Below are 22,882 nucleotides of genomic sequence, written 5' to 3'. Positions count from 1 at the left end.
ACTGCCCACATATGTGTGGTGAAAAAACAACCAACACGGGATGGTGCGGCTTACCAGACAGCTCTGGACAGGCCTTCAGAAATCCAGCGACATAGCCAGGACAGAGGAGAAAGGGAGTTCAGGCTTGGTGATGAAAGGTTGTGTGTGCTGGTCCCGAAGTTCAAGAAAAACACACTTAACCTAAGAAGGAGCTCAAGGAAAATAGACTGTCTCTCTTCATTAGACATGTCTGAATAGTGGATTGTTAAAGCGGTTCAGTCGGGCTCTCACATCTCCAGTGGGGCTTGTTTGTTGTATCTGATGGCCAGGGCAGGAAGAAGGGACCGCTGAAGGATGCTTGTGTGACACGGCCATGTGTGAGAAGATTATGTGTACACTTGTGGCCCTGCTCCCAGCTGCACAAGGCAGATAGGACTTGGTTTCAGAGTTTCAATTTTTCTCCCTTTCCTTTCTTTGAACATTAGAAACGACTCAGGAGGTCAGCCCACGCTCGGAAGGAAACGGAGTTTCTTCGATTAAAGAGAACAAGGCTTGGACTGGAAGATTTTGAGTCTTTAAAGGTCATAGGTCGAGGAGCATTTGGGGAGGTAAAAAATATCCCAGAATACTACAGCTTCTAACGTACCAGGAGCTCCCAATTGTGTTATACAGCTTGAAATACACAAGATATGGGGTTCAGTGGCATGCGCAGTTACCCCTCACCTCATCGTTTCCTCGTTTCCCCAATCATCGTCTCAAATCATGTCTCTGTCCTGTCAGAGATGACGGTGGTTAGCTCTTACTTTTAGGATTTGTAATTTTTAGGATTTTTTTTTTTTTTTTTTTTTGAGGCAGGGTTTCTCTGGTCTTGAGCTCACCGAGATCCACCTGTTTCTGCCTCCTGAGAAGGCCTGTGCCACCAACATCCAGCTGGAACTTCCTTTTTTGGGACAGTCACAGTATGTAGCCCAAGTTTGCATCAACCATATGATCCCCTGCCTCAGCCCTCAGAATGTTGGGGTTTCAGGCACGTACCATTGTGCTTAGACACTGGTGTCAGGATACTTTGCAGCTATCAGTGCATCAACAGGTCTCGTGTAATCACGACAGGGACCCACTTTCGAGGTGGTGTCTACAAATTAAGACTGAAGATGTGCACTGTCACACAGCTGTTGACCTCCGACACCAGGGCTGGACCGGAGTCTTCCGTTTTAAAGCTCTCCCAGTACCACGGTGCTGTCACATAGAGACCCTGTCTCTCTTTTGTCATGGTTTTTGTTTTTCTTTGAGTCAGGGTTTATCTGTGTAGCCCTAGCTGTTCTGGAACTCGCTCTGTAGACCAGGCTGGCCTCAGACTCATAAATACCTGCCTGCCTCTGCCTCCTGTGCCGGGATTAAAGGCGTGGGCTACCACCACCAGGCAGGTTTTTGTTGTTGTTGTTGTTTGTTTAACCTTTCGACATTTTTTTTTCCATGGAAAAGCTTTTGCTTTCATGGTTTGTTGTTGTTTTTTGGCAAAGGATCAAACCATAGTTCAGGCTAGCTTCACACTGGTAGCAGCTCTGCCTCAGCTTCTTGAATACTAAGATTACTGTACTCAAGTACAAGTAGACCTGATGTGTTATTTTCATTTTATATGCTGTGATTATTACTTCAGCTTTCCAAGCTGACTAATTTTTGTCATGGGTTTAACTAAGACCTTAAATTTGAAACTGAAGGCTTTTAAATTAGTTTGGTCAACTGGGAGCCAAAGTGTTCGGATGCAAAGATGGTTGAAGATCTTCCCAGCATTGATATGGCTCCAAAATACATTCAAATATAACATTAAAAAGTATTGTCTGGGGGCTGGAGAGATGGCTCAGTGGTTAAGAGCACTGTCTGCTCTTCCAGAGGTCCTGAGTTCAATTCCAAGCAACCACATGGTGGCTCCAAACCATTTGTAATGAGATCTGGTGCCCTCCTCTGGCGTGTGGGTATATATGGAGGCAGAAAGTTGTATACATAATAAATAAATAAATCTAAAATAACAACAAAAACAAACCCTTAAAAAAAAAGTATTGTCTGTTTCTTTGCTAGTTTGAATTATAATGCTTTTCTAGTGTAAATAGTGTTTGTGAAGTCCCAGGTTTGATCCCCAGAGCTGGAAATGCAAATCCTCAGCTTGGCAGTGTGGACTCGACCCAGCATTGCTTTTGTAACCTGCAGGTGCGGCTCGTGCAGAAGAAAGACACGGGGCATGTGTATGCGATGAAAATCCTGCGCAAAGCAGACATGCTCGAGAAGGAGCAGGTAACGTGAACAGTGCTGTACTGTGGAGGCTGTGAAGGAAGCGCTGGGTCTCCGAGCTGTCACAGCTACACTACCAGGAGTGGTCACACTTGGTACCTATTCTGAGAAATAACAAGTGTTTTGTTCTCGGGTGGGGAGGTAGAGCTCAGATTTGTTGGAGCACATTGTGCTCCTTGTACCTAGACCAAAGATGGGGCCTTCTGTCAGGTGTCTCCTCAGTGCCTGAAGAGGCCACTTGCCAGTGCTGGATTAAATTGGAGAAATGCAAACGGCAGCGCAATGGAGAGTTTCCTTTAATGGTTAGGAACACTTTTTTGGGGCTGCAGTGGAGCTTAGTGGTGTGAGCTTGCCGGTGATGTGCACGGCCCTGGGTTCCATCCCTAGTAACATCCCACCCTGCCAAATAAGGATTGGAGCTCACGTTGAAAAGAGGTCTGAGATGGATACTTAGTGCAGATTCCATAAGATTTAAATGTTTGGTAGCTTTCTGTTTTAAAAGGAAGAATATAGACCTTATGTGGATCTGGTTTAGTTTTGCTGGTTGCCCAGAAACTAGTAGCAGTGGGTGATGCTGTTGAATTCCAGTATAAGGTCAGAGGTCTTGTGCCAGGCAGAGCCCAACAGCAAGGATAGAGACTGTAACCTGAGAGGAGTATAGTTAGAGAGTCATTTCTGCCTACATTCAATTGCCACCTCACAATTTAGTAGTTTGGGGGTTGGTTAAAAGCAGTGACTCCTCTTTCAGAGGATCTGGATTCAATTCCTAGCACCCTCATGGTTTTTCACTGTCTTAAGTCTAGTCCCAGGGATTCTGACACCCTCTACTGGTCGCTTGGGGCACTGCATACACATTATACTCAGACTAAATATTTAGACATGACAACCATATACATGATTATTTAGTCCTTTTCTTTAAAAAGGACTTATTTATGTATTTATTTATTTACATGTTAGTTTATTTATGCATCATTCTACCTGCATGTTAGAAGAGGGCACCAGATCTCATTACAGATGGTTGTGAGCCACCATGTGGGTGCTGGGAATTGAACTCAGGACCTCTGGAAGAGCAGCCAGTGCTCTTATCCTCTTAGCCATCTCTCCAGCCCCTTTTATTTTTGTTTCCATATTTTACTCAGCAGCCTTAGAATCTTGATTCCGGTTGAAAGCAGGTGTTAGCAGCTCTTCAGGTATTCCTGCAGTCTGAGCAAACACCAACTTAATGCAGAGTACTGTGTAGCTCTGCTTGTTACCCAGAGGACAGTGCTATAGCTGTGCCGCACTCACAGGAGCACCAGTTCATCTCATGAAGGACACAGTGTCCGTGTTGGCTAGTCAGGATAGTTGTAGATCACGAGCAAGTTTTCCAGTATGCATTTCCTATCATTTTAACCCACACCCAGGACTGGTGTCAGCTTGTCAGCAGTCACAAGAATTACAGAGTGGGGCTGGCGAGAGGCTCAGAGCCGTCAGGTGCTGCCATTGAGCCTGATGGCCTGCGTTTACAACTGGGACCCACAGAGTGCGGGGCGAGAAGCAGCTCCTGGAGCTGTCCTCTGACCTCCATTCAGACATGTGGACACACATGCATATAAAAGAAAACACTTCAAAAGTTAGAAAAAAGGAGCATGCTGGCACACGCCTTTACTTTCAGCTTTGAGGAGGCAGAGGCAGGAGGATCTCTGAGTTCAAGGCCAGCCTGGTCTGGTCTACATAATGGGTTCTAGGACAGCTGGGACTATGTTGAGAGAGACTTTGTCTTGAGAAAGGAAAAAGCCCATCATGACAGGAAGCTCCACGTAGCAGGTGATGTACACAGAAGTTATAAGCTCTTTTCTTTCTTCACGGTTAATAGCTACGATTTTCTAAATGAAAGTAAATATCAATTAGAATTAGAATTTTTAAATACTGCATTAACATAGGCATTAAGTGGAACACTAAATTATTCAGGTCACCTTAGTTGGTGGACTCAGTTCTGCCCTCTGATCTCAGTACATGGCCAGCTAAGTCCTGAGAGAGTGTTGGGTGCTTACGCTAGGTGAGTGAGAAGTGGGCCAGCACAGCTCCGCCCTGTTCTTGGGCAGAGACTGAGAATCTGAGTTGTCGTGTTGTTGGTGCTGTTTACATTTCCGGACTGAGCAGGGTTTAAAGCTGTCTTTGAAGAGCTCAGGTTGTTACTCTGCCCACAGAGGGGATGCCTCTGGTACCAGGAAACACATAAAAGACAAGACACGAGCATCAGCTGGTGCCAGATGGTTCTCTTTCAGTGTGGGCAGTGCATTGGCACCTCTGTAAGAACAAGGCTGGCTGGTGTGCCAGCTTCCTCAGTGCCTTGGGTGTTCGGGCAGGAAGAGAACCTTCTGCTGTGAGGTGCACCTCTGGCTCTGTGTCCGCTGACTCCACTTACAGATCTCAAGGCTTATGGCTGCCATGTCAGCCTCAGGAGAGAAGGCTAAGGTGGTTAGCTTTCCTCTCGACAAACAGGAATGTTACAGTCACCATTCTGTCCTCCAAGATGAGTGACAAGTGGTAATACTAGTGCCTTCTTTTTCCCTTGGGTCTTTGTAGTAGGTGGGGGTCCAGGAGAGCAGAGGTCATAGTCTCCTGGCCTCTGTACAGCTGCAGGTCAGCAAGCAGCAGTAAATTTTCACAAGCTTTTTCTGTTCAAGGAAAAGCAAGGTAGATAGATGTTGGACTGGTTCTGTGGTTTCATAGCACTGTTCTTATCCCATGGACCATAGTAACCGTTAACAAAACCTAGGAGTTTTCATATTGAAGCTACTAAAGAGTTCCCCAAGGAACCATGTTAATGGAGACTGAAAACTCATATGTAAATTATTATGCCCTCAACCCCACAGGGCTTGGGCTGAATAGGCAGGTTAGATCTAAGTCAGGAGATGATAGGGTGTGTCACCAGTGAGTCCTGGAAGAGCATGTGGTCCTACTGAAGACATCCCAACAAAAGAAGCAGTGCGTAGATGTTGTTTAGGTAGAGCCACAGAAGTGTCAGTTCACAACTCTTCATATAACCGTGACCTCGGAACCTACTGTCAAAACTTAAGATCAAACTTTTATTACAAGCTTGAACTGAGTGTGATGAACTTAGACTTGATTCAACCCATCTTTGGATCTTGTGACACTTATAAAAAGAAAGGAGTAGTGTAAATTGAGAATATGCAATAATGTTTTTGTTTACTATTACTTTTTTTTTTTTTTTGGTTTTTCAAGACAGGGTTTCTCTGTGGCTTTGGAGCCTGTCCTGGAACTAGCTCTGTAGACCAGGCTGGTCTCGAACTCACAGAGATCCGCCTGCCTCTGCCTCCCGAGTGCTGGGATTAAAGGCGTGCGCCACCATCGCCCTGCACTATTACATATTTTAAATAATGTGAATTTGATATAGTCAGCATTTTTGAGACAGAATTTCATGTAGCTGTGACTGTCCTCAAATTTGCTATGTAGTGGAGGATGATCACCTTGAACTCCTAATCCTCCTGCCTCTCTCTCAAGTGCTAGATTTGAAGGTATGCATCCCCTGCCCACCAGCTTCACATGGGCTGGGGATCAAACCCAGGGCTTCATGCATGCTATACAAGCTGTTTACCAGCTGAGCCATACCCCTTCTCATAAAGTATTACATTTAACAAAGTGATTTTACCATTTCCCCTAAACTGCCTGTAGCTTGGTCTCTTTTTAGCTAGATTTTGCAGCAAATGTAGAAAACTAGAAATGCCATGATTTTTGTTTGTTTGTTTTTTTTTTTTGGTTTTTCGAGACAGGGTTTCTCTGTAGCTTTGGTGACCATCCCGGAACTAGCTCTTGTAGACCAGGCTGGCCTCGAACGCCCAAAGATCCGCCTGTCTCTGCCTCCCGAGTGCTGGGATTAAAGGCGTGCGCCACCACCGCCCGGCTATGATTTTTGAATCTGTAACCCAATAAAAACTTTTTATTTTTTTTCATATTTCAGTGTAGTTTACATCAGTAGACTAAGTGCTATGGCGTCATAGCATCCTAGAATTGTCTTCCAGAGCTCTGCTACTTTGAGGTCACGGGGGGGGGGGGGGGGGGGGGTAGCTCAGTACTTCAGGAGCACGAGCACTGTATAGAGGGCTTCTGTAGCTTGAGCAACGTGAGCACTTGTGTAGAGTGCGTTTGTAGCTTGAGCAAGGCCCTGGGTCCATCTCAGGCAAAATGAAACCAGAACCAGACAAAACAGCCTCAGACAAAATAACTTCTCCTGGATAGTTCAGACTGAGGTGGGGCTGTTTATGCTATGGAATTTTTAGAACTGTGGGTTGGGGACGCTGGTAGAGTACTTGCTTATCCCTGGTTGAGTGTTCTCACTACACAAACGGTGTACATGCCTATAATCTTCTGTTGTCAGTATGGAGGTGAGAGGGTCTGAGTCCATGGGAAACCTTGGCTACATAGTTCAAAGGCAGATATTTTTTTATCTGCCTTAAAAAAATAAAGATTAGGACAAATATATAAAAGAATGGTAATTTTAATTAATCATAGGTTGACTGCTACGGTTGCTGTTGCATTGAAGCCATTCATTCATTTTGGCAGGGTTAAAAAGCCTTTCTTACCAGGTTTCTATTACTGGCTTCCTTCAAGTCAAATGTTAGTTTCAAGTTGGTCAGTTTGTGATAGCAGAACTTTCGCTCGTCACAAGTAAATACTCAGAACAGTATTTAAATTGTTTATACAGATATACAGTTTACAGCAGAGCAAGGCTTGTCATTAATCAAATGCGTATACCTCCAGGTTGGCCACATTCGTGCGGAGCGTGACATTCTAGTGGAGGCAGACAGTTTGTGGGTTGTGAAAATGTTCTATAGTTTTCAGGATAAGCTAAACCTCTACCTAATCATGGAGTTCCTGCCTGGAGGTAATTACTTCACAATGAAGCTCGATTCCCCTTTGTTCTGTGGTTTTCTCTCACATCAACAATTAACCCTCCCTTCTACCTGTACCTCTCACAGAGTTGCTTTCTGGGTCTGCTCTAGGTCTGGAAAGGAGGTCAGTGCCCGCCCTGGTCAGTGCCTCTCTGAGGTCTTAGCCTGTCATCCACTCCCCATGTCAGATGGACAGGCCTTCCTGTCATTTTCCTCTAAACACGTAGAGACGAAGTGGGGCGCTCTGCCTGCTTTCCCCCTTAGGCATTGTTGCCCAGCTGATTGCATTGAAGCCATAGAATTGTTTGCTTCATCCTTTTGGTTTCTTTCTCAGTGATTTATTAATAAAGAGTGATTTTTTTCTTCACCTAGATTAATATCTAGAGACCACTTCTCTTTCTGAGATGTCAGGCTTAGACAGCTATAAAATAACGCAGAGCAGAGTGTCCCATCTCTTTGGGGACAGTTTCTTCTAGTGAACCAGTGAATTCTGAACAAACAGAAGACAAATTTTCTCTCTTTTTACACTTATTTGTTTGTTTTTACATCCCAACCACAGTTTCCTCTCTCTCCTCTCCTCCCAGTTCCCATATCTCTTTTTTGTTTTTTAACAAAGCAAATGTAATTTATTAGGACATAGTATATTGATTTCGTGACACTCCTTAATTTATTCCCAGGGTCACCAATAATTTTTACAATAGATGCTGGGCGGTGGTGGCAGGTGTCCATTCGCCCCCCCCCCCCCACCTTTTTGCCTTAAGCAAACATATATAAATAGTACATATACTAATTATATTGAATAGTAAGACACAGCCTGGCCAACAGCTCCTTACCATGTGTCTTTCTAGCCATTACTACACCTCTTCCTTAGCTTTCCATGTCCCTTGGACCCTACCTTTGTACTTGGTGATGCTGGCCAGCACAGCTGTAGACCAGCTGGCCTGAGCTCTCCCACCACGTGGGCAAACGGCACACAAGTGAGGCCATCAACCACTCTCCTTGGTCCTGAGTGACAGCTGCATAGTGACCTTAGAGTTGGTTTCACCCACTGTCCCTGGTCTCTGGGTGTTACCAGGAATGCTGAGGACTCACGATTTTCAAGTCTTGGGTTTTTATTTAATTAATTAATTTTTATCCAAGGGAAAATTCTTGCTGAAAATACAAAAAAAGAGTTATTAATGAAGGCAGCATGAGACTCTTAAGGTCAGAGATCTCTCTTGTCCTTGTTTCTTACTGTAAGTAGCTTTACATGAGATAGAAACCGAACCTTCCTGTTTTTCTTAGCTTTTTATCTACTTTATATATTTTATGTTCTTTTAAGTTTAATTGCTGAATTTTTAGGATATGAATTTTTTTCTTGCTTTATGATAACGGTATTAAGATTTAAATTCTCACCTTGCAGGAAACTAAGGAGTTTATCATTAGATTAAAAGTCCTTTTTTTTTTAATGTTTATTTATTTATTGTGTATACAATATTCTGTCTGTGTGTATGCCTGCAGGCCAGAAGAGGGCACCAGACCTCTTTACAGATGGCTGTGAGCCACCATGTGGTTGCTGGGAATTGAACTCAGGCCCTTTGGAAGAGCAGGCAATGCTCTTAACCTCTGAGCCATCTCTCCAGCCCCCTAGATTAAAAGTTCTAATGGATAGTGGTGTCCATTTAAATACCTCTAATAAGATGTTAGGTGAAGTCCCTGGTGGTCTTGAATTGCCAATGTGCTCGCCTGTCAGGGACTTAGAGCCCAGTGCAGAGCTGGCTCAGTGTCTGTTGACTGATGCTTGGCTGCCCACAGGCCACTTTTCCTGTTAGTTTGCCTCGCTGTGTTTTTAGTCCCCTAAATATCTACTTTTTATTTGGCATTTCATTCCAATGACATCAACTCAACCTCTGTGGAATTGACATCTGCTCTAGATACAGACAGCTTTACAGGTACTGGAGCAAACATAAAAGTAAAGTAGTCCTAGCACTCAAGAGGCAGAGGCAGAGAGATCTCTGTGAGTTCAAGGCCAGCCTGGTCTACATAGTAAGTTCCAGGACAGCTAAGGCTACACAGAGAAACCCTGTCTCAATAAAATAAAAAACATACAAAAAAGAAAATGTAAAGTAAGTTTTCCCCCCAGTCCAAAATACTGTTGTAAGTAATGCACTGTAATCGTGGGAGAAATCTCAGTTCTCTGAAGAGGAAAATTAAATTATAGTGTAGTGGTCATCATTACCTGGCGTAGGTGCAAGATGTGTTTTTCTGTGACTGATTTTTACCCTTTAAGTATTAGAAATCTCTTGCTGTTTTCTCCCATGTCAGCACTATGGGTCAGCCTCTGGGATACAGCATAGTTGGGTTTAGTTGGCTTGTATCTGAAATCTGGTTCTTACTCACTGTGTGTGTGTGTGTGTGTGTGTGTGTGTGTGTGTGTGTGCGCGCGCGCACGCGTGCACGTGCATTGTGTGTGTATGCTGGTGGCTTTGTATCTTTGTGCTTCCAGGGGACATGATGACCTTATTGATGAAAAAAGATACTCTGACAGAAGAGGAGACTCAGTTTTACATAGCAGAAACAGTGTTAGCCATAGACTCCATTCACCAGCTGGGCTTCATCCATAGAGACATCAAACCAGACAACCTTCTCTTGGACAGCAAGGTATGTGGGGGGGCGGGGGCAATGGCACCCTGACCAGTGTGTCCGCTGAGCTAGGCAGCCCTGTAACATTCAGTGATGATAGGGGAACTGTGATCCACCTCGTATGTTCTTCTTTTCACTGGTAACTTTGCCTTCACAACATCACATCCTGTCTCAGCTATTATTTTGTAATTTAATTGAATGTTCATCTCTTTTTTTTTTAAAGATTTATTTATTATGTATACAATGTTCTATCTGCATGTGTGCCTGCATGCCAGAAGAGGGCACCAGATCTCATTACAGTGGTTGTAAACCACCTGTGTTCTTGCTGGGAATTGAACTCAGGACCTCTGGAAGAGCAGCAAGTGCTCTTTACCTCTGAGCCATCTCTACATCCTTTTTTTTTTTTTTTTTTTTTTTTTGTATTTTGAGATGGAGCCCTGGCCATACTGGGACTTGCTCTGTAGACCAGGCTGGCCTCAAACTTAAAGCTCACCTGCCTCCCAAATGCTGGGATTAAAGGTGTGCGCTACCACACCCAGCTGGAGTGGTTTTGGTATTTTTTGTTAAGTGGATTTCATTGTAGTATGATGGGTGGGGAGCTCTGTGTTACTAGAGAGGTGATGCTTGCTGGAAGGAGTGAAATGCTCGTCCTTCCGTCATTGTTCTTTTTCCCCCTCACAGGGCCATGTGAAACTTTCTGACTTTGGCCTTTGCACAGGCCTGAAAAAAGCGCACAGGACAGAATTTTATAGGAACCTGAACCACAGCCTCCCCAGTGATTTCAGTAAGTGTCACAGTGACGTTAATTGCCCTGTTCCTTAACCCAGTATGTAAGGGTAATTTCCCTGGGAACTGAATTGTGCAGGAATGCCACAAGCCAGGTCTGAATGAGTGTGGAAACTGAACATAAAAAGTGAGGAGGGAGATGAGGAGAAGAATCTGAGTGCATTCCATGCACGTGGGAGGGGGTGATCACAGAACAGTGACTAGAAAGAGCATGTGGTTGCAGCCCGCTAGTAGACTGCTTGCCTAGCATGTAGAAGGCCCTGCATGCCTTCAGCAGTACCACAACCAAGACCCCAAAAAGCACATATATGTACAGTTGATACACATTAGAGCTTCTTTCTCCTCAGTTCTGATAAGGCCTGTCTGTCCTCTGGCTGCGTGAGCCCCATGAAACTGTTGACAGCTCCCACTGAGACTCTTGGAGCTGCTGTGTCTAGAGCTTCATATTGGGTGATAGAAATGGAGGAAAAACGAGTCACCAGAGCTGATTTGCTTTTGTCTGTTTGCTTATTTTGTTTTGTTGCTTTGAGGAAGGAGTCTCCATGTATCCCCGACTAGCCCGGGGCTCACAGAGATCTGCCTTCCTCTGCTCTGCCTGGCTTCACCCAGAGAGTTTAGTGGGTGTATGGTGTGATTAGTAACAGATCCCTGAAAGTACTAAATATTCCCATCTGAAATTTGATTAGGACTTGATTTCTCTACTTTTAGCTTTCCAGAACATGAATTCCAAAAGGAAAGCAGAGACCTGGAAAAGAAACAGACGCCAGCTAGTAAGTAATATCGGAGGCTACTGAACAGTCTGAGCAAGTTTTAAAATGAATACAAATGGGCTGGGGATGGAGTTCAGTAATAGAGTGTTTGCCTGGCACGCACAAGGCCCTGGTCCCATCCCCAGTACCAGCCATCACCAGCAACAACAACAAACCAAACACCCAGGAAAGCTCACATATGCCCAGGTGGTGAGCATTTGAGCATCTCCCTTGTGTGTTCACTTGAGTGCTTCAGCAGCAGCGCTGTCCCTGGGCTGATAGCCCCAAGTACCCAAGTCGTTCTCTGAGGGAGGGTAGGTTACTTGGGCAACAGCTGGTAAATTTTTGGGAGGTGACTTCATGCTGGCCTTCCAGTGGGTGACAATACTTTTCTTCCTGTCCTCCTTTCTAAGATATAAAGGGTTTAATTAGCCAGGCAGTGGTCAGTGGTCGTGCACACTTTTAATCCGCACTCGGAGGCAGAGGGAGGTGGATCTCTGTGAGTTCGAGGCCAACCTGGTCTACAAGAGCTAGTTCCAGGACAGGCTCCAAAGCTACAGAGAAACCCTGTCTCAAAAAGCCAATTAAACTGGGGATCTCAGGGTGAGACTAAGTGTAAATGTCTGCTTTGAGTATTTAAGGAGTTTAAAATTTTTATAAGTGTTTGACTATGCCCACAATTAAAATTGTACCCCAGTAGGGTTGAGAGTACTGGCTGCTCTTCCAGAGGTTCTGAGTTCAGTTTCCAGTACCCACATGACTGCTCACCACTATCTATAGTGATCTGATGTTGTCTTCTGGTGTGCAGACATGCATACAGACAAAGCCCTAAATATATATGTAAATAAAATTGTGCCCCATAAGTTTTAGAGTGATCTTACTGCTTTTACCATGATAGTATGTTGTAAATTCACCACTGAAATGTTGCTGTCTAGGGAAACTTCAGTCTTACTTATTTCATTTATGTGTGCATGCATCTGTGTAGGAGCCAGAGGACAGCTTGTAGGACTCTCCTTCCATCATGTGATCCTGGGACGCAAACTCAGGTCATTAGTCTTGGTGGCAGGTGCCTTAACCAACTGAGCTACCTTGCTAGGCCAGAACTCATGTGTGTGTGTTTTAACTTTTCATTTTTATTTTATGTATATGGGTGTTTTGCCTGTATATATGTCTGCATACCATGTGTGTATCTCTGGTATCTCAAAGGCCAGAAGAGAGCATAGGACCCTCTGAAAGGAGTTACAGATGGTTGTGAGCCACTGTGTGGGTTCTAGAAATTAAACCTGTGTTGTCTGCAAGTACAGCCAGTGCTCTTAGCCACTGGGACATCTCTCCAACCACACCAACGTTTATTCTTTTTGTTGTTGTTTTTGTTTTTCAAGGCAGGGTTTCTCTGTGTATCTTTGGCTGTCCAGGAACTCTCTTTGTAGACCAGACTGGCCTCAAACTCACAGATCCACAGGTCTCTGGCTCCTGGGTGCTAGAATTAAAGGTGTGTGGTACCATTGACTGACCACCAACCTTTAATCCTTTTTTTTTTTTTAAATTATTTTTCAAGACAGGGTTTCTCTGTAGCTTTGGAACCTGTCCTGTAACTAGCTCTTGTAGACAAGGCTGGCCTCAAACTCGCAGAGATCCGCCTGCCTCTGCCTCCCTAATACTGGGATTAAAGGCGTGTGCCACTACTGCCCGGCCCCAACATTTATTCTTAATAGATGATTGATTGATTGATTGTTCCTATCTGAAAGTGAGGTATGTGCTATACTTTGTAACGGCAGTGGTCACGTGTGTATATGTAGAAAGAGCAGCACTTTGCTTGTCACATACTCACTTGTAACTTGGCAGGGTTGTGTTTAAAGCAGATCTCTGAGTAAATGCTGGCTTATACTTTCTTGCAGTGCTTTACTGACTTGCCTCAACAGGAAGTAGATGTCAGTAGACAGGTAGGCCGGTGGAATAGAGTAGAGGACTCACATAAGATGACAAAACTATACCCACTTAATATTTTGACAAATGAGGCAAAAGCATACATAAAAAAAAAAAATAGCCTGGGGCTGGAGATGGCTCAGCAGTGAAGATCACTGTCTGCTTTTCCAGAGGACCCAGGTTCAATCTCCAGCACCCACGTGGTGCCTCACAACTGTAGTTAGAGTTCCAGGGGACCTGACACCCTTGCACAGGCATACGTACAGACAAAACATCAGTGCACATACAGATAAGTGTTAGAAGGGCCTGTTCAACAAATGGTGCAGGATTTTTACCTGCAGTATTATGCTGTACTTTGAAATGAAATTAGATTCTTATTTCCACCCTGTACAAAAATCAATTCAAAATAGACCTAAGGCCTTCATTTATAACCTGAAACGGGCTGGAGAGATGGCTCAGTGGTTAAGAGGACAAACTGCTCTTCCCAGGTTCACTTCCCAGCCCCACATGGCAGCTCATACCTGTCAGTAACTCTAGGTCCAGGACTTCTGGCAAAACACCATTGAACGAAAACAAAAACCTGAAACAAGACTGGGCATGTTTGTGGATGCATTTAATCCCAGCACTCAAAAGGCAGAGGCAGGTGGATCTCTGTGAGTTCGAGGCCAGTGTGATCTACATAGCAAGTTCTGAGATATCCAGGGATACGTAGAGAAACACTTCTCAAACAACAATAAAAATCCCTTGGAGCTTCTAGAAGAAAATACAGGGGAAAATACCCTTCGAGATATTGGGGTAGGCTGGGACTTTTTGAGTAGAGCCTCAGTAGTAGCACAGGGACTAATCCATGTGTCAAGAGGTAGAACCACACGAAAATAAGTTTCTGCAGCAAAGGAAGCAATCAGCAGTGAAGACAGCCCAGAGTGGAGAAAAGCTTTGCCAGATATATTTCAGACAAAGGACTACTATCTAGAACTTGCAAAGAATTACAGGAATTAAATACCAAGAGAGTAAAACTGTCAGTTAACAATGGGCAAGTGACCAGAACAGATAGTTTTTAAAGAAACACAAATGGTCAATAACTATTTTTAGTTTTTAAAGAAACACAAATGGTCAATAACTATTTTTAAACACGGTCAGCTGGGCTTGCTAGTACACACCTTTAATCCCAGGTCTTGGGAGACAGAGAAAGAAAATCTTTGAGTTCAAGGCCATCCTGCTCTACTTCAGGAGTCCCCGGCCAGCCAAAGCTGTATATGAGACCTGTCACAAAAACAAGCCCCAAAACAAATGTCCAGTCTACCTCCCCATCAGGGAAATGCACATTTAAACTACTTTGGTATACCTCAGCCCAGTCAGAATGGCTACCATCAGCAGATGTGACAAGGAGTGTGGAAAAGAGGGACCTGTCCTCATTGTTACTGTTGAGCAAATCTTAATAGCTGCTGAGCCATCCCCAGCCCAAATAGCACAGATTATTAAGGCTATCAACGTCCACTACAGGCCAGCAGATGAGAGTGGAGCTCCTTTTTATTTCAGAGGCTGCCTTACACATGACAGACCCCAAATGGAAGGCTTTGGCTGCACATCCTCGTAGGTTTTGTAGCCTAGTGTATATGGGAGTCAGGTACGGCATTGGGGACTGTTCTTGCTCATCCCAGAGAGGGCCTGCATTGTAGGAGACATCTGTAAGCGTCTGGTCACTCATGGGGCTTCCCTTTGTGGCTCTCAGGTTACTTAGTATAATTTGGAAAGTGGGATGATTTGGAGCAGACATTTCATCTCAAAACTGGGCTGTCCCTTCACGGGTTCTCAGACCCTGAGTAATGAGTTTGGATCAGGTTTTATCTGCATCATTGGGCTGGCTCGTTCTTTCTTGCATACATCTTGGCAGAATTAGGAAGGCTCATTCAGGTATAGAGCCTGGTTCTTAGTGGGTGTTTATGGTATGGGCAGTGGGTGTGCTTAGGAGGGGTCTTTTGCCTTATTAACAAAACTTATTGTTCATTTTGGACAGTGCTGTAGCAGATGAGTTTGTAGTAGACAGGGGCTGTCCTACTTATGTAGTTTGGGTGCCCCTGGAGGGGCTTGAGGCCTGTGGTCTCTGGAATAGCATTCTTAGCTTAGGTACTTGCTCCTGGCCTGGCCTCTCTAATGTGTGTGTGTTTCAGGCCTTCTCTACAGTGGGCACTCCTGATTACATTGCTCCTGAGGTGTTCATGCAGACCGGGTACAACAAGCTCTGCGATTGGTGGTCACTCGGGGTGATCATGTATGAGATGCTCATCGGTAAGTTGCAGGCAGGCTTTTCTGTGCTCCAGGAAAGACTCCACTGCTGTTACTGTCTCACTTGGGGGAACGAGGTGCTGATGTTTCCTTGATAGACAACTCTGTTGTATTACAGGTTCCCTGACCTCTTGTGCTGCCTGTGCTGGTCATTTATTTACGTTTCTTCTGTTCCTTCATTCTCTCCATCTGGCCCCTTGGCCACTTTCACTTATCAAGCACCTATTGTGTACAAAGAGCTTAACTAAGGCTGTGTCTCTCCCTTGGTTTGTGAATTGTGGATTGCTTCCTCTCTCGAGGCTTGTTTACAGCATGGAACCTTTCTTTCTCCTTGTCTTTGGATGGTGTGTCTCTTTATTTAGGGAACACATCTACAGCATGGCCATATTGCCATGGAGCACTAGATGAGACTGGATACCAGGGTGGGTTTGGAATCACTTTATCTTGGGGAACATTGGATATGGATGTCCTCCTTGTGGTGGACAGGCTAGCAATACAGGCTAGCAGCAATAGGAAGTGCAAATGTTTGCCCTTTTTGTTTTGTTTTTTCAAAACAGGGTTTCTCTTTGTAGCTTTGGATCGTCTCCTGGAACTCTCTTTGTAGATCAGGCTGGCTTTAAACTCACAGAGGCCCACCTGCCTCTGCCCCCCAAGTGCTGGGATTAAAGGTGTGCCACCACTGCCCGGAGTGTTTGTCCTCTTGCTTAGACTAGGTCATGGTGGTCTCTTTAGAACCCATGCCTTCCCCTTAGCTTGCTGACACTGTACCCTATGAGACATTCGCTAGAGAGGGCCTTTTTTGTGGTGTTCATCCTGTTACTTCTTCTGGCATGCTAATTCCACACTGCAACTCTGCCTGTCATTTCTTTTCTCACCTTCAACTGTTAGCTGGCTTTCTAGTGTTATCAGAGTATAACTCTTCACCTCGAGTTGGCAAAAAAATGAAAAATGGGTGTAGATAGCCGGGCAGTGGTGGCGCACGCCTTTAATCCCAGCACTCGGCAGGCAGGGGCAGGTGAAGCTCTGTGAGTTTGAGGCCATTCTGCTCTACAGATGAGATCCAGGACAGACAGGGCTACACAGAGAAACCCTGTCCAAAAAAACAAAACAAAACAAAAAGGGGGTTTTGACATTTCCTGGGGAGAATGAAAATTGGCGAGTGGTGGAGGAACAAACATGCAGAGGTGGTAAGTTGATGTGGAACCGTGCTGAGAACTAATTGCCTCAGAGTCTGGGTTCTGAGCTGGAAAGCTCACACTTCTGCTTGTTACAGGCTACCCACCTTTCTGCTCTGAGACCCCACAAGAGACTTATAAGAAGGTGATGAACTGGAAGGAAACTTTGACTTTTCCCCCAGAAGTTCCCGTCTCCGAGAAAGCCAAGGGCCTGATTCTGAGGTAGTAGAGCATCTCATCTCCCACGCTCAGCCCTGTGACAGGAATGAATCCTGGGTGCTCCTGCTTCCTCCCTCTAGGGATGGGGCTGGGGAAGAGCATGCAGGAGCCTGGCTATTTATGTCTCTGAAGAAACTGTTGGAGTGTGCTGAAAAGCCCTCTTTTCCAGGTTCTGCTGTGAATGGGAACATAGAATCGGAGCTTCTGGAGTTGAGGAAATCAAAAGCAATCCTTTTTTTGAAGGCGTTGACTGGGAACATATCAGGTACACACCATTTTACAGTTTGCAGTTTACATAACTTCTTTTTGGAGGGAAGGATATACATCCCATGGTGTGTGAGTAAAGTTCAGAGGACAGCTCTGTCGAGTTTGTTCTTCCCTTTACCTTTGGCATGGACTCTGGGATCAAATCAGGTCACCAGGCTTGTGGAGCAAGCACCTTTACCCATGAGCCATCTCCCTGGCCACAGACTGGGTTCCCCTGCAGCCCAGCATGACCTCCTAGAAGGTATGTAGCAGGTGATCATGAACTCGATTCTCCTGTCTCTTCCTCCAAGTGCTTGGGGATTATGTACCACCACCCGTGGATTGTGATTTCCTTAGTTCTAGTTTGGGAGGATCATCACTGACTTTCATTTGTGGTGAAAATTGTGAGTCACAGTGCAGTAGACGCAGCAGTGACCATCAGTGAGGTCAGTCTGGGAAGCTGCTGTCTGTGCTCACAGCTAACCTCTGGCTGTTTCTGGGAGCTAGAAGACCATGAGTAGAAGGCAGAAGGGGTGCAGTCCACAGGGCAGGAGCAGGGAGGTGTAGCCTGGGCAGCTAGACTACCTGCTGAAGCGCCTGTTCTTGTTAATGCTCCAGGATTACTAAGCAGAAAGTGTCTTGCCATTTTATATTATAATTGTGTTTTGATTTCCATCCTTGAATTTTGTTTTTCGAGACAGGACTTCTCTGTGTAACAGCTCTGGTTGTCCTGGAATTCCCTTTGTGGACCAGGCTGGACTCATGAAGCTAGCCTGGGAATCACAGTCTGCTTTCCTTGGCTCTACTGTAGCCAGCCTCATGATGATTTTTATCTTTCCCGTGGAATCAGGGTAGAGCCCAATTCAGGCTGCTTGCTTAGGGGCTTTTTCCTTTCTAGGAGTCCTCTATTAGGGGACAGTGCGTTAACGGCTCTGTCCTTCTGTCTTTCTGATGGAATGGTTTTTTTTTTTTTCATTTGTTTGGTTTTGTTGTTTTCTGAGACAGCATCTCAGCCAGGTGGTGGTGGTGGCACATACCTTTAATTAAATCCAGCACTTGGGAGGTAGAGGCAGGCAAATCTTTGTGAGTTCGAGGACAGCCTGGTTTACAGATTGAGTTCCCGGGACAGCCAGGGCTACACAGGAAAATCCTGTCTCAAACAAAAAGGAGACAGAGTCTCTGTATAACCCTGGGTGTCCTGAAATTAGGCACACCAGGCTGACCTTGAACTCATAAGAGATTCACCTCCCAGGTGCTGGGATTAAAGGCATATGTTATCAGGCCCAGCTGAATTACCAGTTTTTAATAATTTTGCTTGAATGCCGTCAGTTGGCTTATTTAGCATTCAGAGAAAAAAAATGCTGCCTACCAGTGGAAATAGTCCTCACATGCCGGACAGGGGTCTTCTCAGAAGGACGTTGTCAGCATCCTCCATGTGAATACTGACTGGTGACTTGTTTGTCTGTTCTTGGCAGGGAGAGACCAGCTGCCATCTCTATCGAAATCAAGAGCATTGATGACACCTCGAACTTTGATGAATTTCCAGACTCTGATATTCTTAAACCCACAGGTAATCCCCAGGCTGTCATCCCCCTGCCTGCGGTTGGGGTGGAGGAACTTCTGATCCTGTGGGAGTATTTATCCGTGCTGTCAGGCAGCGGTGTGAGTTCAAATCCTTGTTCAGATTTGGAGCTGGCTAAACAGCTGCAAAACTGCTCCTTTGCTACGTATAGGTTAAAGGTTAGGTAAACAGAAATGACAGGAGCGAAAATAAGACTTAAATAGGAAGTTCAGAGAACACAGGAAGTTCAGAGAACACAGGTGAGCAAAATAGAAAATTTGCACAACAAAAAAATACTCCCTTTCCGAATGGGAACTGTGCCTTGTTCTTCAGGGTGTCCTGTCTCTGGGACTGCGCTGTTCCTGAGGTGGAGCAGTGACTCAATCTCACCTGTTTCTTTGCCAGTGACTACAAGTAATCACCCTGAGAGCGACTACAAGAACAAAGACTGGGTCTTCATCAATTACACATACAAGCGCTTCGAGGGCCTGACAGCCAGGGGGGCCATACCTTCCTACATGAAGGCTGCAAAATAAGGCCTGTGCTGGGACCCTACACTAGACAGAGATCTCTGTACAGCATTGTGGTTTTCCTCACGCTCTTGAAAGAACTTCCAAGAAGTTTATAGAACCCATTAACACACATAGTCAAGTCTCTGAGATGTGATTGTAAGTGGCTGTTCCTCCATAGTGCACCAGGAAACTGATAGGACAAAGAAAAGCATTTCTCCATCGGCTATAAGCAGCTGTCTTGCTTCTCTAGAAGCCCCATGAGCCAGTTCGTCATACGTTTCAAAGAGAATTTGAATTTCCTAAGTTCATCAGAACAAAGGGGAAAAGAGCCATTATCCACCATTACTGGGACTATGTACACTTGAGTACCAGCCAATGCCTGCATTGTGGTGATAAGCCACCTGCCAAGCCCACCAAGTATTTTTCTTTATAGCTGAAAATTAAATAACGCAATAATGGAAGTTTGTGTGAACAGCCAACAGTATGGCTGAAGGAATGAGCTCTGTCCTGCGGGTGTGGGTGTTTTCTCTCCATACCTTGGCCTGGACGAGTGGCTTCCCACAGCCTTCATTCATGGTGCACTTTACTTATGGTACTAGGGCAAAGGCCCTGACCCACTGACCTAGCTCCCCATCCAAAAGACTTGTGCTGCTCTTCTGAGTGTTGGTAGGGGAGGCACTAGTGTGATCCTTTGTGGCTGTTAGAAAGCCCACAAAGCCACTGGGCACTGCCAAGGAGTTAAGGACCATGTGGACAACCCTCACTCTCTTTACGGCCATATGAGAAGATCTGGAGACACATGCTGCCTACCAGCAATGCCCGAAAGTGCTACAAGGACCGATTTGTTCCTGAGGACACAGCAGAGAACTTGGAGGCTCAGGTGCTGCCATGCAAGATTCTACAGCCTCCTTGGAAGTTTCCACCAGCCTACTGATGAGTCCTCAAGCTCATTCCTCAACTCATGGTGCAACCGTGTTTGTCTTGGTATTTCCCTATCCCAACTTTAAGTAGCCATTTTGCCTTGTAATCATGATTACAAATTTTCCCTTTGCAGATGCCTTCCTGGGGGGCACTTGCCCCTGCACCCAAAAGTGTTGCCTGCAGCTTGGGCTGACCTGGCCTCTCCGCTGTGGCATTCTCTAATGAGAAACTGACTTTAGCACAAAGTGCCTTCTGTCACAGCTGCTGCCACCTTTAGAAGATTTTTTGCTGCGTCAGAAAAACGTGGAGGTTCCATATTAATGTATTATTAGTTTGGTGTCGTGTTGGCAACTGTTAAAGCATTATTTGCACCTGTGTGGTAACTTGCAGTTCATAGCCAAACTACAACTGGGACTCATGCTCTGCCAGTCTTGAAGTTGTGAAGGTCAGCTGTCCTAGCTCAGCCATTCAGAGAACAGAAGACTTCAAATTGTAAGCAAAACTTCTTTGGTGTCCATGTCTTAGATGAAGAAAAAGGATTGTTAGGGAAGTCTTGACTCTGGGATAAGGTGCTGGATGTGTTAGCTCCTTAATTTTTCATTTAGAGCCTGCTAGTGCAAAGGAGATAGAAGGTCCTGTGTGTTTGCAGGAACGTGTGAGCATGGGTGAAAGGTAATATTGGTAGAGCCTGTGTGGTGGGGGAAGCTTTGTTTTGGGGAAAACGCCCACATTTTATCTGTTAAACTTCTGAGTAAACTGTGAAAACAGTAATGAAACTTGGTAGTGGTTGTATTTCATGTGATGTATTAAGCAAGTATCTGTGGTTTGTAGCCAGCCTGGTCTACAAGAATTATGACAGCTAGGGCTGTTAGAGAGAAACACTGTCTCAAAAAACAGATACCTGATTTGAAATACAAGCAAGCAGAGCACTGGTGGCCCCTTTCTATCTTTGTCCAGAGAGGGAGGTATTGGATAATTGCACTGTTTTCTTAATACAAGATGCTGTCTTGGAGCTGACATGAGTTGGTATTCAGAGAGACTATGGAGGCCCCTCCTACCTTCAGCTTTTGTTGGACAGGTGCATGCCTTTAATCCCCGCACTAGAGAGAGGGTGGGATATAGTCTCAAGATTTCATAGAGATAAGAGCTTTCTAGTGGCTTGGCTGCTTTGCTTTTCTGATTTTCAGGTTAAACCCCAGCATCTGTCTCTGGGTTTTTATTCATGCTACACAAAGTTCAAAGCCCTTTGACTCAACTGAACCAGTGCTGCTAGATCTGGGAGGGCTTCATCAATACTCTCCAAAGCTCTGACTACCATTCTACCAGTGCCTGCCTGCCTGCCTCTTAATCCCTTGGACCACTGTAGGGACATTGGAAGACCTTGTCTCCCTTGCTGCCAAATTCTAAGTTGGAGTGTGGGGTCTCCAATGGCAACTGTGAACTCAAGACGGCAGCCTAGGACAGCAGAGAGGAAGAGCAAGGCAGGCTTCAGGCAAGCCCGTGTCCTAAGGTAAGGAACCCACTGTCCTGGGCAGTGGGCACCACCCATTAGTTTAAGTTTGTTATTAATAGAACAATGAACACAAATAAAAATACTTTATTATAGAAAAAGCATCCCATATACAGGATTCCGTAAACACTGGTAGCCAAACAAGTGCAACTTCAAAAGTAAATACAAAGTAAGAGGCAAAACCTACAAGCATTTTGCCATTAGGAGAAAATAATTTTCCAGAAATGATCCCATCCAGACACAAAGGTGGCTCTGCCCCCTGGGGAGGTGGCAGCGCTCTGCTGTGCTCCCTGCACCCACCTCAGAAGCTGCAGTTTGTTTTGACTCAAAATAAACTCAAGCACACAGTTTGAGCTGAAGTGTGATGCTCTGAACATTCATTCTCCCAAAGACACACATCCTGACTCTGAGGATGCCCCTCTTTCTGTGCTGCCCCCACAGCCTGTTTGCTGTCCCAAGGGGCTGAGTACTGTACCCAGTCACTTCAATCTTTAACTTTTGCCGTCACCTTTCTCGACCATGGAGAGCCATGTAATTTTCAAATTAATGCTATGTCTCTGTTTTCCAGGGCCTTACTGGCAGGTGTTTCTCATCAATTACACAGCATACAAGGACACTGAACAGTCAAGCCTCGGGTGTAGGTAATCTTATCTTGCTAAGATGCTCTGAGACTCTAGGTAAAGTCACTTTTTTTCATGAGGCTGTTTCTGTACACACAACACAACTTACTTATTCAGGCACTTACAAGAGACACATGAGCTCAAAATCCATTTTTTTTTTTTTTTATTGGCACAGTCCTCTCACTCATAAAGTCAATAACCAACTCCAAAGACTGTAACCCAGTCCTTAGTCCTGCAGGGAGCACTAAAGAATGTCCCAACTTTGGAACAGCAGGCAAGGCTGACCGGAGGCACCAAACTACAAATGACACTGAAATTTAGGGAAGGGTGGGGCTAAGGGTGCAGAAGGAGCCTCCTGTCCCCAAGGCCTCTGTCCCAGGCTTTCCTTTAGTCACCAGCATCCCGTGGCACTGGCCAGCCTTCAGACTGCCTGCAGCCACAGCACGGTAACTTATTTGGGGCTGAAGGCAGTGAACCAACTCCAAAGGACAAAGAAAGGACTGCTCACACCACCACACAAGCACACAGTCATACTCCAGTGGCCATCAATTAGCACATAGGAAGCACCACTGAACAAGGGCCTGGGCTG

The 22,882-nt window shown here is 45.2% G+C and overlaps 1 protein-coding gene across 4 annotated transcripts in view; it reads left to right on the top strand.

The window, feature by feature from the left end:
- Stk38 (serine/threonine kinase 38) overlaps nt 1–20,939 on the top strand; it is a 35,002-nt gene extending 14,063 nt beyond the window's left edge. For all 4 annotated transcript variants that reach the window (XM_050137833.1, XM_050137842.1, XM_050137849.1 and 1 more), the window contains 11 exons: nt 465–587; nt 2,185–2,268; nt 7,030–7,153; nt 9,646–9,800; nt 10,464–10,566; nt 11,277–11,338; nt 15,415–15,532; nt 16,803–16,926; nt 17,093–17,188; nt 18,645–18,739; nt 19,136–20,939. In XM_050137833.1, the coding sequence (XP_049993790.1) occupies nt 465–587; nt 2,185–2,268; nt 7,030–7,153; nt 9,646–9,800; nt 10,464–10,566; nt 11,277–11,338; nt 15,415–15,532; nt 16,803–16,926; nt 17,093–17,188; nt 18,645–18,739; nt 19,136–19,266 (1,215 nt within the window). In that variant the 3' untranslated portion in view covers nt 19,267–20,939. The remainder of the gene's footprint in view (nt 1–464; nt 588–2,184; nt 2,269–7,029; nt 7,154–9,645; nt 9,801–10,463; nt 10,567–11,276; nt 11,339–15,414; nt 15,533–16,802; nt 16,927–17,092; nt 17,189–18,644; nt 18,740–19,135) is intronic.
- Nucleotides 20,940–22,882: the final 1,943 nt, after the last annotated feature.

The sequence above is a fragment of the Alexandromys fortis genome, unplaced genomic scaffold (assembly GCF_014885135.2).
Source record: "Alexandromys fortis isolate MF-2015 unplaced genomic scaffold, M_Fortis_MF-2015_v1.1 scaffold_9, whole genome shotgun sequence".
NCBI lineage: Eukaryota > Metazoa > Chordata > Mammalia > Rodentia > Cricetidae > Alexandromys > Alexandromys fortis.
This window is presented reverse-complemented; position numbering and strand designations above follow the sequence as displayed.